The following is a 17,388-nucleotide window of genomic DNA, read 5'->3' on the forward strand; positions in this document are numbered from 1 at the left end:
ATTGACTCGCTTCTGGAGTTAGCCCCAAGTGGCCATTGAAAGAACTGCTGTTTTTGGCACTTCCAAGTGGACTTCGTTTTTCAGCCCTCAAGGTTGCTGCTTGACATTGAACACTTGACGCTGAAATTAGCTTAAGTGTGTCTCTGTACTTGTCCCTAACAAACAAACTAATAAATAAAAATAATTGATGTGAACCCTTTTTAGGATGCTATATAATCAGCTCTAGGCTGTCACTAGACTAAGAATGAAGTGGCGTGACAGATTTAATCAGATCCTGTAACATATTAGTTTTTTACTCTAAAATCTCTTATTTGTGCTGTTTACAGTGGGTGCAGTCTGTGATGCATGCAATACTTGCAGCAATATACAGTGTGAGTAGTTTTAAGTGGTTGCATGTGATATCATGTGTTTCACCATGCAGTAGTGTTCATACTTTCTCAAGTATGTCTTTATATCTATAGCTGTATTACTGGATGATGCGTATTAATCAGCACATTTTCCAGCGTCTAGAATAAATATTTTAATATCCATTTAGGCACGTACATTACCATTTTGGCTTTAGATCTATTACAGTTTTCCACTTTTCCTATGACTGACTCTTTCAATTCTCCGTGGACAGTAATATGAGATTGAGACCAACATTATTTTCCAGCAGTAAGTGCTTATGATGAATAGCAGCATCTCTGTGTATTAAGTCATTTGGTATAATTAGCACTAACGTGTTCTTCAAGTTTCCTTCTCAGATCATTAAACTTCACCTTGATGGATTTTGTGAGGTTATTAATTTCTCCAAAAGCCTATTTATTATCTCCCTGTACTTCTGAAAGACAGGACGTTCAATGGGTTAAGGTCACTCTCTGTGTAAAGTCTGAAAAACAGTCTGAGACAAGTTACTCAAATCCTCCACTGCATTGTGGTTGATTCAGTAACAGAGATTCAGTACTTTTTGTCATTTCTTTAAAAATGCCTCTTTAAGAAATATTCCAGCTCGTCAGTTTTGTTGAAGGCTTGCATTATTGAAGCATAACTAAAAAGCTACCAAGAGGCAAGACATCTTCACACCATGAACTAAACTGAGCTGCCATAAGACCAATCTGACAGAAAAATTCTATTGAACACATCATTCTCTGATGGATGAGATCTCTCCAATTAAAATGATTGTGTTCACTTTACTCCCCCCTTCATACAGACTCGATTTAGCCATCGTCCACAATTACTATTCAATCTGCTGCTGTGAACACAATGCCAAAAATGGTTTAATTTCACCCTCTGGATCAATAACACCTGATACAGCCCATCTCATTCTCGTCTCACGGCGAGCCGCTGCATTTATAATGCTATTGACAATATTGAGCAGTATTGACGACAAAGCAGGAGAAGCACCTCGGGCAGTGGGCGGGAATGAAGTGCCATTTCTTTACATCTGTACGCCTTTTGTAAAAGCTTTTCAACCATGAAGGTGAAAATAAAATGCCACCTGGTAAAACTGGAAGGCTTTGTTTAAATTCTTTTGACTTGCTACATTGTGTTTTTGGCAGGATCTTGTACACAAGAGTTGAATAAAGGAAAAGCACAGAAATAATATAGCAGAAATAATGCATCAGCTCTGTCTCAAATCTGCAAGACAGAGGGGACAAACAAAATGGCTCCAGTGACAGTATTATCAAGTTGCAGTTGCAATGTTGCATACCAGAGCATTAGCTTGGGGATGTTTGTTTTCTTTTAATTGGGTTGTCCTGATTTACTGAATGTGTAAAAGTAAACCTGGCAGACTGTCCGTTATGTGTGCACAGAGCAGTGTCCTGATGCTGCATGTTGGTAAGAAACAGATGAGAGGGAACAAAAGGCAGAAACACTTCTGTTGAAGAAAAGGACATTTAATGAGTTTTTAGACACCCATGCAATTAAGTACAATTAAATGGTGATTAAAAATATCCACCAAAGATAACGTTAAGACGTCTAATCTGTCCATGAGAGAACTGGAAGAAGGAAAACAAAACCTAACCAACAAAATGGCCAAAGCAGCACACTTGCATTTAAATACATAGAGATCATGTTTGACTGATCAGACTGTGTGTTTGTGGATTTATCAGCTGTTTGTGTCAGATTGCCTCCAAGAAAAAAAGGGGCGACTAATGAGCATCATTATCAGCATCTAATTGTCCAGAGTGTAAAGTGCTGCTGAGTTTTGGCGTCCACATCTATTGTGTGTGTGTGTGTGTAATATTCGCCGGTTAGTTTCTCCCAGGGCAGCGGAGTGGAGAGGAGGGGCTGCGCTGTGCTGCACCGTGCCAGCCACTCACCTCTGACTGAATCCCGTCTCCCACCTTTTCATCACCCTCAACTTGTCCCGCGTGAGGATGGACGCGTTTCCCTGCGGTCGGACCCGGTAAAAGTGTCACAAGAATGCGGTCGGACGGGGAAACCGTGAGTAACCGGAGTGTCTTTGGGCGTCGGTGATGTTTGCAATTGGTGACTGCAGAAATTTCCAAACGTGTCGGGCGAGTCGACAGACCGCTGCTTACTGGTGTGTGCGCTCTTGGAGAGGAAGAATGGACATGTGAATGCTTTCTTTCAGCGGCTGAAATAACTGATTCGGTTGTGTTTAGTTCACTAACTTGAGACTGTAAATTATCACAAAGTCGCGCAAGTGGAAACAGGATTGATTGATTGATTAACTGTTTTTTTTTTTTTCGCTTGAGGAGGAATTCATGCGCCGATAGCTTACGGGGCCAATATGCCAGAATGGGTCCTCTACAGTATTTATTTCTCTGTGGACTTCTATACACCCAAACCGACGGTAAGTTCATGAATAAACCTATGAGTAAATATTACGCTTGAAATGATTTCTTGCCTCACATTGAGCTTCAGAAACACACTGGGCTGTGACCTGAAGCGTATATTCGACCCATGATCTTGTCAGTTCAAGTGCATGAAGAAGATGCCGAGTATGGTATCTCACATGATGTATAGTGATTGTGTTGTTCCTTTTAATATCATGCTTAATATCATAAACACACCATGGCAATTAATATGCCATACCACAGTTGGATCATTCATTCTTGCTTTAAGATATAAAGCCAGGCCAACTGTTTAATGGCTTAGGTAGACTAAAGTTGCTTATTTATTCATAAGGTCTGCCTTAATTGAACACATTTGTTACAGGGCTAGTCTACCATCTTTAAAATTACCTGTTTTTCTGCAAGTATTGTGGTTTGAAATATGTGCAGGCACTAAAAAATGAGTCCACGCTAAACTTTTTGCATTTTGTGAGGAAAAAAAAGTCCTTAATTGGTGATGTTTTAATCAATTCAACTCCCTAAATCTTCATATGCTGCTTGTCTTACACTTGTATAGTCCTTCAAAGATGTTGCAAACCTATCATTTATCAGCATGTGCTCACAGTTTGCTGTAATGGACTTATCTTAGGTCATATTCTGCATGGCCTATAATGCAAAAAGGTTGCTGAGGCAGATGATGTATAGCTGAAGTGGCTAATGTGCCATAGAGAGGATGCTTACTCATACTCTATATTCTGGAGATTCACCCCTGACTGTTTGTGTCTACAGGTTACTTACTCATACAAAACACAGACATTCTGTGCATATGTGAAACTGCACCTAAGAGACATATCTAAGCCTCCTGACAGGAAGTGTTGTCCTTATCATGAAGTGCTTTTTTACTACTCTGTCCCCTGTAGCCCATATAACATAAATCTGTGTCAGTGGAGTAAATGAAGTGCAGGTGTTGGTGTGGGTGGTTCCAGGACACTGGAGTTACTGTGTTGCCAGTTTATTTGGTACAGCACATCTGTGCAATCTAAAGCAAAAGCAATACAATGACACCGCAATAATCCCACAGTATCTCTGTGAAGCTTGTAGGGATCTTTTTTTTTTTTATTTGTTGATCAAAGAGTGTAGATTGAATTCTTGGGTCATTTTGGAGGCTGTAATTTGTATTGGACTGCTGCTGAAAGGTGTTTCTAATATTTTGACCACTCTGTTTTACATACATGGGGGAATAATCAACACATTTTTGACCCAGTCGCAACAAAAACAGGGTTAATCACTGGGCTAGTGCCGCTTGTAATAGATTCTGCACATATGTGTTACAAACATAACACAGTGAACATTTCAGCCTCTTTGATTAAATTAAAATTTAAACATCTGTAGAAGGAAGCACAAGTAACCCAATTGTTTAAGTCTGACTGACTATGCCTGTGGCAGTACTGTAGGTAATCTGTGATCTATTGCAGAAAATAATGCTTAGAGTTTGCAGTCTGTGTACCAGTCTTTTATCAGTATCACTGAATTGAGATTTGCAGGACTTGGACTGACATCGTGGTTGTGACATGTCAAACTTCATTTCAAATGATAAAGAACCTGAAGACAGGTGCTCCTTGCTCGACAATCAAATTAATCTCTTGGTTGTAAGCCGAAATTGAGTTCCTCTGAACTCAACTGGTGGACAGATGTCACATCAAAGTGACTTTTATTAGAGTGGTGCCTGCTTACAAGTCCTAATGTGTTCCTGACCAGCTTTTTCTGCAAGACCTTGAGTTTCAGCTTCAGCACCATGGACAGAACCCCATAAACAGGCCCACATGGCGGAGAGAAAAAGAAAAAGACTTGCAAAGCTTGATGATTAACAGCTTTAGGCAGTCCGAGACTAAAAGATCAGCCCCAATTTGAGAATTTTCTAAATGTGTCCATACCAGGCGTCTTTATTTCAAGACATCACTGAATTCATTACGTGTTCAGCTCTTAAAATGCCAACATTTAATTCAAGGAGTCACATAGACAGAAAAAAAATCCATCCATCTATTCATTTTCTATTCACACTTATTTATATTCAGGGTCATGGGGTGCTGGAGTATGCTGAGCAGAAAGCAGGCTGGATGGTTTGCCAGTCCATCACAGGGCAAACAGACTGACAGGACCCTGCAGGACCTTCTCGCTGTTAGATGACAGTACCAACCACTGTGCCACCCACAACTTAAATCATCTAATTTCAATTCTGTTGTCTGACAGCACATTCAAACTGTACATTAGCCACAGTGGAGACTGAGTAATGGGACAACCAATTAGAGGAAGTCAGTATTCCAAGGACTTTTTTGTTTGTGCGTCCTTGTGGTTCCACACGAATGTTACTTACCCAAGAGATGTATGTATAGCTTTTTAAAAGCATGTTAAAAACATAATGTATCACCGCTGTTTGGTGTGTTGGCGCCAGCTAATGGAATGCGTTCTGTCAACAAAGCCCTTAACATTATAGACAGTCACATCAATTTTACTCACATTCGCAGCTTTATTTCTGTTGCTGTGTAGCAGCCAATAATCATAGTTGCCTTTGCAATTTGTGTGATTTGTCGCCATCAGAGGCAAAAAGACAAGAGACCGTGTCATTTATTCATATCTCATTTATTTCTTTGCCTTATGACGGTTCAAAAACTATTTTAATGACTCAAAAATCACTCTCTAGGTTTGTCTGCATGCACACAACGGAAGAGGAAGACCTTTTAACACAGATATTGTAATGTGCTCATACACCATGAAACAGATGAGAGTTGTGATGCTGTCACGTCTGTAAACAAATACAGTGCCACTACATTTGGGTCATTCCTCTGTGACATTTAGAAGTGCAAGTTAAGAAACGGCGTTGAGGTGTTCGCACGGCCAAATAAATGGCAAGACGGAGCAGAGTAAGGGTTGTTAACTGGGTTGCTGTTACACGAATGATGATGTTATTCTTATCAGGATAGTCAGGATTATTCTCATGACATTTGCTGAGGATTGACTATCAAATACTTGGGTTTAAATCTAAATGTTATACATGTTAATAATGTAGTAATGTAGCCTTTAAAGGGGAAAGAGAACTGTGCATTTTGCATTATGCACACTGTTACATTACAAAGTGGAAAAAAATGGCTGTTCTGCACCCACTGAGACAACATGTTTGATAATGTCAGTGTTTGATGGAACGTGTTAATGAAAAAGCTAATGAGATGTAATGACTCCTCAGCTCCTGTCTGTGTAAGTAAACATGGGAGCCTGAGTGCAGTAACACAGCATATAGTGCAGTCAGTAAGAACCTGACACTAATCAACTTTCCTTCCAAGGACTGGAATGAAATTATACTGAGTTTTATTCTATCAATCACATACAAATGTGTGCACATCTAATGTTGCCTGTTTGAAAATCATTAAAAATATCATAGTGAGAGTAGAGAACTACAATATATGGACCAGTTACTTTAAGTTTTTCTTATTTTCAGAGATATGACTCAAAATTTCTGATTGACACCTTATTTTAAAGGGATAGTTTGGATTTTTTTCAAGTGAGGTTGAAAAAGGTACTTATCCATAGCCAGTGTATTACATACAATAGATGTGTTTCAGCATGCCCCCAGTATGGAAAAACGGCATGAGTGCTGACACATAAGCAAAGCAATGCACTGCTGTGGATGGGGGCCGCACAAAATCTGTTACAGCCACTTAAAAAAAGTCCTACCTAAATAAAAAAAATCAATATCAGTTTAAGTGTACGCTATAATGAGAATATTTTGACCACTTTCCCTTTCTGTCAGACAGCCTGTTCTGACGGGGCAGCTGTAGACGGCTTCCGTTCCCCATCTATGCCCTCTTCAAAGCCACCAGACTCCACCAACAAAAACAGTAATTTTGGCTTACTGAACAACACAGGAGTTGCTGGTCTACCGCTGCTTCGATTAGTTAGTTAGTTTGTGATATTGTGTGACTTTAGTGAGTCTGAGCTAACCCTTTAAACACTAAAGTCACCCAATAACCCTACCAAAGTAACTGATCGAGGCAGTGGTAGACCAGCAGCTCTTGTGTTCATCGATGTTAAAGTACTGTTTTTCTCAATGGAGTCTGGCTTTGAAGAGAGCGACTGCTTCAGTTTCCTGTCAGAAATTTCTGTGCCTGCAAGGTAAAGTAGTGAAAATGCTCTCAATATGGCATACATTTAAACCGATACTGTTTTTCTTTAGGTGGTTCTGTCTTTAGGTGGCTGAAATACATCTTGTTGTTGACCCTTGCACAGCACTACATTGCACAGCTTCTTTATCAGTACTCCTGCCTGCTTTTTCAAACCAGGGGTGTGCCAACTGACATCTACTGTAGGTAATACACTGACTATGGGTAGGAACCTCATACAATACCACGTTAAAAGATCCGAACTATCCCTTTAATCAGAAGTGGTACGGTAATCAACAACTCCCTTTCATCTACTGTTTCTATTTTGGAGGTACTTTGTTAGTGGGTGTTTGTCCTTGCTAACTAAACAGTTCATTTATTCCAGACATACTGCTGTTGCTGCTGCAGCAAAATTAAACTGCATTTTTTATGTGTTTGTATTTACTATGACAATTTCTTTAATGGAATTTTTACTCTCTCATTTTCTCTTCAGGGTCTCGTCTTCGCCAGGAAGACTTCCCTCCCCGCATTGTGGAGCACCCCTCTGACCTCATTGTGTCCAAAGGGGAACCAGCCACTCTCAACTGTAAGGCAGAGGGCCGTCCAACCCCCACGGTGGAATGGTACAAAGATGGGGAGCGCGTCGAGACGGACCGCGACAACCCCCGTTCCCACCGTATGCTGCTGCCCAGTGGGTCCCTCTTCTTCCTACGTATCATCCACGGACGACGGAGCAAGCCTGATGATGGCAGCTACGTGTGTGTGGCCCGAAACTATCTGGGAGAGGCCGTAAGCCGGAACGCGTCTCTAGAAGTGGCATGTAAGTCTTCCTCATATCCCTTTGGGCACAAAGATAATGCCCTGGTCAAGGGAATCTCAGTGTTGCATGACAGAGAAAGGGAAAAATAGTTATGCAGTATGTATTGAGGTTGGTAACCTTTTGTGGGGTGTATGAAAATGTGAAAAGTGTTAATGCTGAATCTGAAAAAGGTAGAGTTTATGTTAAATTAAGCATATCATTTTGGGGCTGTTGTGCTGAGAGATCCGTATATAAGATGTCATCTGTCATAATATGAGCAACATCACCTTTTCACCTACAAGTGTGTGCTTAACCGTGTGCATAACATGTGTGCGCATATGTGTGTGAATATGGTTTCAGACTGCTAGTGAGACCTGTTTGGATGACCTGTTTGAGTAATGTATGGGCAGAGCTGTGAATCGCTCCAGGGAGGGAGAGGAAAGGGGGGCATGATTTTAACCTAGCTAACTCTCCCTCTCGCTGTTTGGATTTGGAAAGATGCAGCCTGCTCCCAGCCAGTTCTCTCCCTGTGTGGGAGAGAGGCGCTCTGGGCTATTCACATTTCCATTATGTGCTAAACTGAGCTGATTTCTTGCCATGAACAAGATGCACACACGCTCGGACGCGCACACAGATATACATGCATGCACACACAAACACCCACACTGTCTCCCCTGCTCTCTGTTTCTCACTCTCATAGAGATGTAGTAAACAGGCATGAAAAAGAATATTCCAGGCAAATTTACAAAACATTTACCCACCCAGTTATTTCTACATACACTGAACAAAAATACAAATGCAACACCTTGTTTTTTTGTTCATTTTTTGCTCCCATTTTTCATGAGTATATATTTAAGATCTAAGACTTTTACTATGGACATAAATGACTTATTTATCTCAAATTTTGGTTGCAAAGTTGTTAAAATTTGTGTTACCAAACATAATACCGTGGATGTAACAAGTTTTCAAAGAGTGTGCCATTGGCGCGATGACTACAGGAATGTTCTCCAGGGCTTTTTCATATGAACTGAATGTTCATTTCACTACTATGAGCGGTCTCCAATGTCGTTTCCATGAATCTGGCAGTACATCCAACTGACATCACAACCATAGACCACATGTAACAACACCAGCTCAGGACCTCTACATCCATGATCCAGCAAGATCATTTCAGACCAGCTAGCTTGATCGCTGTTGCTTGGTTTGCAAAACAGCAGAAATTCAGCGCTATTTGTCAGAAACCGTCTCAGGGAAGTCCATCTGCATGCTCGTCCTTCTCACCAGGGTCTTGACCTGATAGCAGTCGGTTGTCCGACTTAAGTGGGCATCTACTCACCTCCAATGGCGTCTGGCACTTTGGAGAACTGTTCTCTTTACCAGTGAATCCCAGTTTATACTGTACCAGGCCAATGGCAGACAGCATGTATGGTGGTGTGTGGGTGAGCAGTTTGCTAATGTCAGAGTTGTGAATAGAGTATACCATGGTGGCAGTGGGGTTATGGTACAGGCTGGGATAAGCTACTGACAAAAAGAAAACCATGAAAAGATCCTTAGGCTGTTGTCATGCCATTCATCCACCGCCATCACCGCAGCACGATAATGCATGGCCCATGATGCAAGGATCTTTACACAATTCCTGGAAGCTGAAAACATCCCAGTTCTTGCATGGCCTGCATACTCACCAGACATGTCACCCACTGAGCATGTTTAGGATGCTCTGGAGCCGCGTATGACAGCGTGTTCCAATTCCTGCCAATATATAGCAACTCTGCACAGCCATTAATAGCAGTGGGCCAACATTCCACAGACCACAACTAACAACCTGGTCAACTCTATGTGAAGGCGATGTGTCACACTGCATGAGGCAAATAGTGGTAACACTAGACACTGACTGATTCTTGGGGGCATCTGTGACCAAAAAAAATGCATTTCTGTAGCATTGGTCACATGAAAACCCAATAAATGTCTTTTTATTTTTAGATAATGCTGCACATTTTACAGCGGATTTTCATTGTGACCATCCCAAGAACACCTGTGTAGTAATGATACAGTTCAACCAGCATCTTGATATGCCACACCTGTCAGGTGGATGGATTATTTTGGAAAAGGAGAAGTGCTCACTAACAATGATTTTAACAAATTTGTGAATAAAATGTGATAAAATAAGTCCTCTGTGGTGATCAAAAAGTCTTTAGTCTTTATGGTGTTTTTTGTAATAAGAATTGGAAGGGACACTCAAAAATATGGTCTTCATGGTGCTATTGTGGCTTGTGCTGATTTGTCACCCACTCTGGATTCTGTCTTTGGCTTTATGGGCAAATCATGAAACAGGGAGGGGGGGAGAAAAAACTGAGATAAGAGCCCTGAACCTAATAGCGACTCAGTCGAGACATTATCTGAGATCTCTGTGTCGTTTTGTGCACCACATCCTCCCTTTGTCTTATTGCCTTTTCCACATTAGACACTTGTATTTCTATTGTCTTATTTTACTGGTGCTGTTTCCTCTCCTTTCTCTCAAATCAATAGTGGCGAAATGTCCTGGAAATACTAATGCTTAAGGAGATGTGGGTAAATAGGAGTATGCGTATGTGTGTGTGTATGTCATGTTACAGGAGACAGAATTGGCTTTAATGTATGAAATGAGACATTTTGGTGTTTGATATTCTAGTTAAATACTATCTCATTCTAAAGCTACTATAACAGTATCTCTTTCTCCCTGTAACCAGAATTTACATTGTGCTGTTTGTCACATTTACATGCACATCTTGAACAGTGCAGTTGTATTTTAAGATAGTGACTAAGTCTCTCTCATAAAGAAACCAGAGACCTAAAACTGTCGTTATAGTGTCAAGAGACAAATGTTATAGCCACTCCACTGATTCCCTTGACTGAGTAGAGGCCGACTTTATGAACACAATGACTGTGTCAGAGTGATTTTGTGGGGATTTTCTGCTTCTCCTTAAATACCATAAAGCTAATTTGTATTTTGCAGCTCAAACAGGCATTCTGAATTCATTTCCTGAATTAATTGTCACTGTTCATTGTAAGTGTAGGAGCTGCAATTATTATTGACAAATCTTGTTTTTATTTTTTTTTTGTCTATTGTTGGTACAGAGATGAGCTACTTATGTATCAGCAACAGATATGGTTGGTAAAATAACAATCACTATATGTATGTGTATATATAGATATATATATATATATATGTATATCATATACCATATAATTATGAATACATAGAAAATAAAAGCCCTTCTTGCTGGACCTGATGATGTTTGTTGCCGCAGCAGATCCAATACATCAGTGGGCTGAACAGAGCAGATCTGTCAAATTAAATTATGTGGCTAATAAACTGCTTTTTTATTTGGGAGAAGTGATCTTTAGAAGTTACATGTGACAATACTTCCAAACAGGGGCAGAGGCATTATTCCTTTTTTACTAGTCCTGTAACGTTATGCCCACCACTCGCAGTCACCATTTTTCTCAGATCGGCTGTCTGTGTCACCACTAGAGACTGCCCCCTAGTGGTGCATGCTGTGCAATGCGTCATCTTAATACAGCATCTCCATATCAGTTTAATAGAGGGAAGAGAATCTATACTTTTGAGGGTATTGAAAATTATACCTTTGGGATGTCTAAATAACCCACTATACCTTAATACCTTGATATTGCCCTAGCCATTATTATGTTCTTTAAGCCTTGTTTAGATCCCTTTATAGATGTATGTTTTTTGCTATATATATATGGAAGCAATACCATCTTCAAGACGTTCTGGGGGAGTGCACCTCATACTTTGATAGGTCACCGTATTTCTTAGCTGGTAAAGGGCCATGCAGACCAGACATGGGACCTAAAAATACATCATATAATACCTGCTTTTTTGACTGTTGTGGAATCTTTAAAGCTGGATGGCAACATAATGACTATATAGGCTTTATAATTTAGTAGTAACATTTAAATAACATTTCAATTGTTTGTTTTTTTAGCCCCATATATTTTGAGGTTCACTTCCTAGTTGTAGAAGCTACATCCACATATTTTGCTCTCAACTTTACCCACAAATGGAGTTATTTCAGTTTTGCTTGCCAGTTGAAATAACAGCCCTAACCTTTGTTGCTTTATGTTGTCCCGTTTTGTGCAGACAATGTCACTAAGTTGTTTTTTGTTGAGCTTCTCTTACATAAAGCAGTATGTCCAAGGCAGCCTCTAGTCTTCTTTGTGTAATTCAGAACAACATGGCTATAGGGATGCATAATCGCATGACTCCTTCAGGGACTGCAGGATCCTGCCAGTATTGCTGCAGCCAAAGTTGTCATGCAATGCTGCGGGTGGGAGCAAGCGGGTAGATGAAAGTGCTGTGGGGATGCTCTGACAGTGAGCCTGGCTCAAAATGCTCTGCTTCCTTAGAGTCCGCACACATCCTCAATTTTTTCTAATGGGCTGTAGCATTGTGTCTCAACCAGTGGCTTAGAAAATGTAGCTAACTTGAGGGGCGCTGCTCCCCTGGGTACATTTCTGCTGTACAAGCTCAATTTTGGTGGTTCGTCGTGCATTTTATGAGCTTCAGTTTGACTTGAATTTGAAGGGGCATTATTCATTCCATGTGATGCAAAACACTTCAGCTGTTTTAGATGGTAGCAAAGCTTGAAATATGTAAATTATGTAGATATGCCAGACAAATCTACATCTGGCATCCTGGCAAAAACAAATAATATACCTCATAACAGTTGTTTGTCTTAGAAATTAACCAAGCCTTAGTGAAAAAAAACCCCATTTATTTCTACACAGTTGTTTTTTCCATTCTTGTTGCTCAGTAGAGCTCATGACAAATAATCAATAGACTGTAAACGAGCAAAATCATATTGAATGTCCTTTGCTGTATTGATCTTGTAATATGACTGTGGGTAACAGCAAAAAAAGCAGAATACAGCAAAAATCAGGCAAAATACACCCAAAAATGTTCTTGAATTTCAAGTAATAATTGATGTTTTTCTCCCCATGTTTTTTTTTCCTTGTTTATTGCTTATTATACCCATTAACATATGTTGTAGTATTTTAAATCTGTGAACATACTTTTATTCCATCTGTGTGGTTATTTCATCTTGGCTGGCTATTGTAGTATACTTTTTCTCTGACAAAAAGAAGACCCTGGAAAGTAACAAATTTGATCATGGTCCAGTCAGAGAACATGCACTGCATCAGCTGATAGACCATCACCGGGAACAAATCTGGAGTATTCTCACCCTTGTTGAAATTCTATTTCCTGTACAATCTCGTGTGCATATTTGACACGACTGATAACATCAGCCATTTCACAGAGAAATGAGGCCATGTCTGTTTATTATTAGAAGGTTTTGTATTTTTCGCTTGATAAACAAGACTCACTGTGTTTCTTGTGCTGTTGCAGCATGTCACTTGTTTCCCACATCCAAGTATGTAATTTTAATAATCGACAGTCACCTGCTGTCAATGTGTACAATCACACACGGCCAACCACCGAGCCAGCTTTTCACATCTTCAGTCTGTTTATTCAGACGCTGCAGCTGAGCACTACTTCAGAGCGACGTCAACAAACAACTGTGCGACCTCCAGGCCACCAGTGGACTGGCATTAATCATCAGAGTGAGTGGCTGGTGATGGAATTAGAACAGCTCCCGCAAACTATTAAAAAGGGACAGAAAGACATTAACAGTGATGTGTTGAAGGGAGGTGTGGGTGGAAGGGCGCGGATGCAAGGGTGTTCATTAGCACAAAACTCAAGAGCAAGATGAGCCCCCCTCTGTTTGACTGTGCTAAGTGAATTAGAAGTATAGTCACTCAGCCAGACAATCATCAATTAAATCCTCCCCATCACAGGCAGCCAACAAACCAAGCAGCCACAATGCTAGATAAATCTAGTGTCTGGATAGTGTTTTTAGTGCACTGTGGTGATGATTTTGATGAGAAACACACTGGACATTTATTTGACGTTTTAGTAGAATGAGTTTAATTAATGCTTAAGATCAATTCTTTGAGTCTAAGCTGAGATCAAATGCAAAAAGGAGCTCGTAATGAATAATATAACTTGAAATGTCACAGATTTGACACAATTTTGACACAATTTTGTGTTGTGTTGTATTGTGCTGTGTTGGAGCCCAACCCAGCATGAGGCAGATGTAAGTGTTGGGATTGGCAGGAGAAATTTCAGAGACAAATTTCTAAAACCTGGCCAAATAAAACCCAACAACACTAAAAGTCTGCGACCAAGCTCGCTTCTCTGAGAGTCTGCAGGCTACTCAGGCACAGCAGTGCTTTGAGCTAAATGCTAACAACACAATGCTAACAAGATTATGTTTTGCAGCTAGATTTTACCATGTTAATCATAGTTTAGCCTGTTCACAGTTGCTACTCAGTACTAAAAATTAAGTAGCTGTAGCTATTCATTTTAGCAGGTATTTGTTTATAAACCAAAGTATTGGACATATTTCCTGACCTTTCTCTGTTTTTCTCTTGTAGATTGGTTAGATGTCCAAGGGAGGTTGTTTGCAACCTATACTTTGTTTACTGGCAGACTACAGCTGTGTGTATAGCATAAAGTGTAGCCTTGACCCCCAACTTCTGATAACACTAGCATAGCCTAGTTTATTTGCTCTTTGATGGAAACTTTTGTCATTTTAGTTTGTTAGGTAATATATTATTATTTCTGTGTCATGCAAAACATCCGTCCCATCTCACATGGGATTACAAGATGCCACCATTTAACAAAACATACAACTTCTGCTTCTTCTTACGACTTCCAGTAATATGTATTCACAAATAAGAGAAAACCAAAGAGCAAAAATGATAAAAGTACAGTAGAGTGCACATCTCTGCCAGGTGGCCGTGCCAAGGTCCGGAGCCGGACCGCTGAGAGCTTTGTGGAATGGTCCCAGCTGGAAGTCTCCCGGCTTCTTTATAGTCAAGATAGCAGCAAGGATAACAAAGATGGGGATTTTTTTTCATCTTGTAATGTGCCTAACTTTAGTGCATCATAACATATCAGGTATAGAATTTATCTGTAGATGCCCAACAGATGCATGACAAAGGCCAAAATGCCTAGGTACGGCGTGTTGTTTTTAGCCAAGCTACTTCTGGTAAGGTTAAAAGGAGTAAGGAGATAGCAGTCAATGATGGTATAAAACAGTCAATAAAACAGGTTTTTCAGCAATTTTGAATCACCACAACCACGAGATATCCTTGAGCATACAGTCATAAATGTGCACACAGAATATTAGCCTGGTTGGTCCAGTAGTTTGTGAGATTAGCTGCACGCACGCACGCACGCACACACACACACACACACACACACACACACACACACACACACATATGATCAAACACATTATTGCCTGCTGGAGGGGATCATGTATATGATTACATTCTAAAGTACTGCTACAGTTTTCCATGTAATATATTTGGAATAATGTGTTTCAAATGATGCGCTGAAAAGAACTTCTACAAACCCATAATTTATCCTGATAAAGAACCATTTTCCTCATTGCCCAGGCTTTGTCAAATAGCTAGCAAATAAAAATGTTTCATATGTGAACGGCCAACTCGATCTTTGTACATCATCCAAATTTACAAAATCAATACTGTTTTTATCTCACTAAACAAAGTATTGCTCAATTCCCCGTAGGGCAACAGAAAACACAGGAAACTCATATTCTCTATCATTCAAACAACACATTGAACAAATCCAGTCCTCTTCTTCCAGACTGACTTCTACCACCCATACCCTCTTGTTGCTTTTTCTTCTAACAACCAATCTTTTGCGAGCTTGCCAAGTTTCCTTTTGACCTTTGGCCAAGTTACTAACAAAACGGATGTTATTTAGCTATGACTGATATATTCTGCTAACAGCAATGTTTCACTCTTCAATTTTCGAAGGTCAGATGCAGCTAAAAATGAAAGTCTGCCACCTGAATATTTTGTGCAGATCTGTCTGCTAATGAGAAAAGAGCAAGGAGGGGTACAAATTGTGAGAATTAGTTTGTTAACTAATTGGATTAGTTAGCGAGTTAGCAAGACCAGAGACCAAGCTGTGATTGGCAACATGAGATTGTTTCCCCTCTTTCATTTTGACACGTTTCACTAATCAAAACAAACAGCATAATTATGACCCATGCGTGAGCATGCGAGAATCCTGTAGCACTCTCAAATTTATCTGTAATTTCTGAGACTGCGATCTCTTGGAAGCTGTGCTCGCAAATTCATTTTGGGAAACGGGCTGGGGAACAAATGACACATCACTCATTCCCACACCATTTTAGAGTCACCAATCCACATCTTTTGAAATGTGTGAGGAAAAGTGTTGCGCTTATGGATAATCTGTGCTTAAAAACTGTATATGAGAGGGATGGGAATGCCATTCCATCTGCTTCATGTTAATAAGTTCCCCCTCTCACTTATCAACTCTTGAGTCAAGATGTATTGAATGTATTTTGTGTACTGCTATAAAAACTGGTCAACGTTACCACTCACTATGCAGAAAATACAAAAAAAGTGAAATGTGCATTTTGAATGTTATTAGATTATTAACATTATTCAATATAGGTCATAAAGTTGGCCAGAAAAGTATCTTAATTTAACCTCAGCTTGTGTTGTGTCTCTTCCCTGTTGATAAGTCATCTGCGTCCTCATTCTCTGCTTCCTTGTCACTGTGTTCTCTTCAGTGATGGGCATTCCTTTGAGCCATTCAGCACTGTAGTCTAGGCAGTAAACAACATTAGCCTAATTGGCATAATTTGAGAGTCAAAGCCATGCTTTCTCCAGGCATAAAATAATGTTCTCGCCCAAAGTGCATCACATGGAAGGAATCATGTCCCACCTCCGTATTTGTGCTTTAAAACTGGCAAACACCACATGCTTTGTGGATTAGAAAGTATTTGGTCAGGCCTGGGTTCTGGTTGGGTTTTTTAATGTGATACCAGAAATGAGGCTGTGCGTGGTCAGCCATTAATATTGTTAAGCACCTGGTTAGCACTAGTGGTGAGATTCTGAAAATGTAGCACACCACTTACAGTAAGGTTCAGTAGGGTTTTTATTGGGAGGCACTCTCTGGTGTTTTGGAAAGTGGCAAGTTGCCATCAATCATGCATTTCACTCTTACCCATTGACAACATCCAAAGTTAGTGCCTGCCAGGCAGCCCAGTGTGTTCCCAGGCAGATTGTCAATGTTTTCTGTGAGTAGATAGGTTGGCCACATTGCACCATCTGTTGCCAGTCCAACAGCCCTCCTGTGTACTTATCCCCTGTTTGCCTTCCTCTGCCTTGCTCTCGTTAAGCCAGTACGGAGTTTTGTGAACCGAGATGATCAGAACTGAGCTTTCTCTGCTGTTTAGGTGTTGGATATAAGTTTGTGTTTTCATTATTTTCTCTCTGCCTTCACAATAAGCACCTATCTTTATATTATTAAAATAAAATATAGGCTGTTATATAAATGATTGACTTAAATTTAATAATTTCATTGCTTCATAATTTTAAAATTATAATGCAACAAAAAAAACAATTACATGTTGTCTGTGGGAGAAACAAATCCAGCAAAACAGAGTGAATACACTGTTTGCCCTGATCATTTGACTAGTACAAAAGAAAATGGCAATTGTTGTTAGCTGTTATTGTGCCAACACACATC

General features: G+C 40.1%; 1 protein-coding gene across 1 annotated transcript in view; it reads left to right on the forward strand.

Moving 5' to 3' along the window:
- The first annotated feature begins 2,258 nt into the window (after positions 1-2,258).
- LOC117270798 (roundabout homolog 2-like) overlaps positions 2,259-17,388 on the forward strand; it is a 121,948-nt gene continuing 106,818 nt past the window's right edge. Inside the window, exons 1-3 of the mRNA XM_078172229.1 lie at positions 2,259-2,427; positions 2,703-2,800; positions 7,428-7,754. Coding sequence (XP_078028355.1) covers positions 2,746-2,800; positions 7,428-7,754 — 382 coding nt within the window. The 5' untranslated portion in view covers positions 2,259-2,427; positions 2,703-2,745. The remainder of the gene's footprint in view (positions 2,428-2,702; positions 2,801-7,427; positions 7,755-17,388) is intronic.

The sequence above is a fragment of the Epinephelus lanceolatus genome, chromosome 11, assembly GCF_041903045.1.
Source record: "Epinephelus lanceolatus isolate andai-2023 chromosome 11, ASM4190304v1, whole genome shotgun sequence".
In the NCBI taxonomy this organism is placed as follows: Eukaryota; Metazoa; Chordata; class Actinopteri; order Perciformes; family Serranidae; genus Epinephelus; species Epinephelus lanceolatus.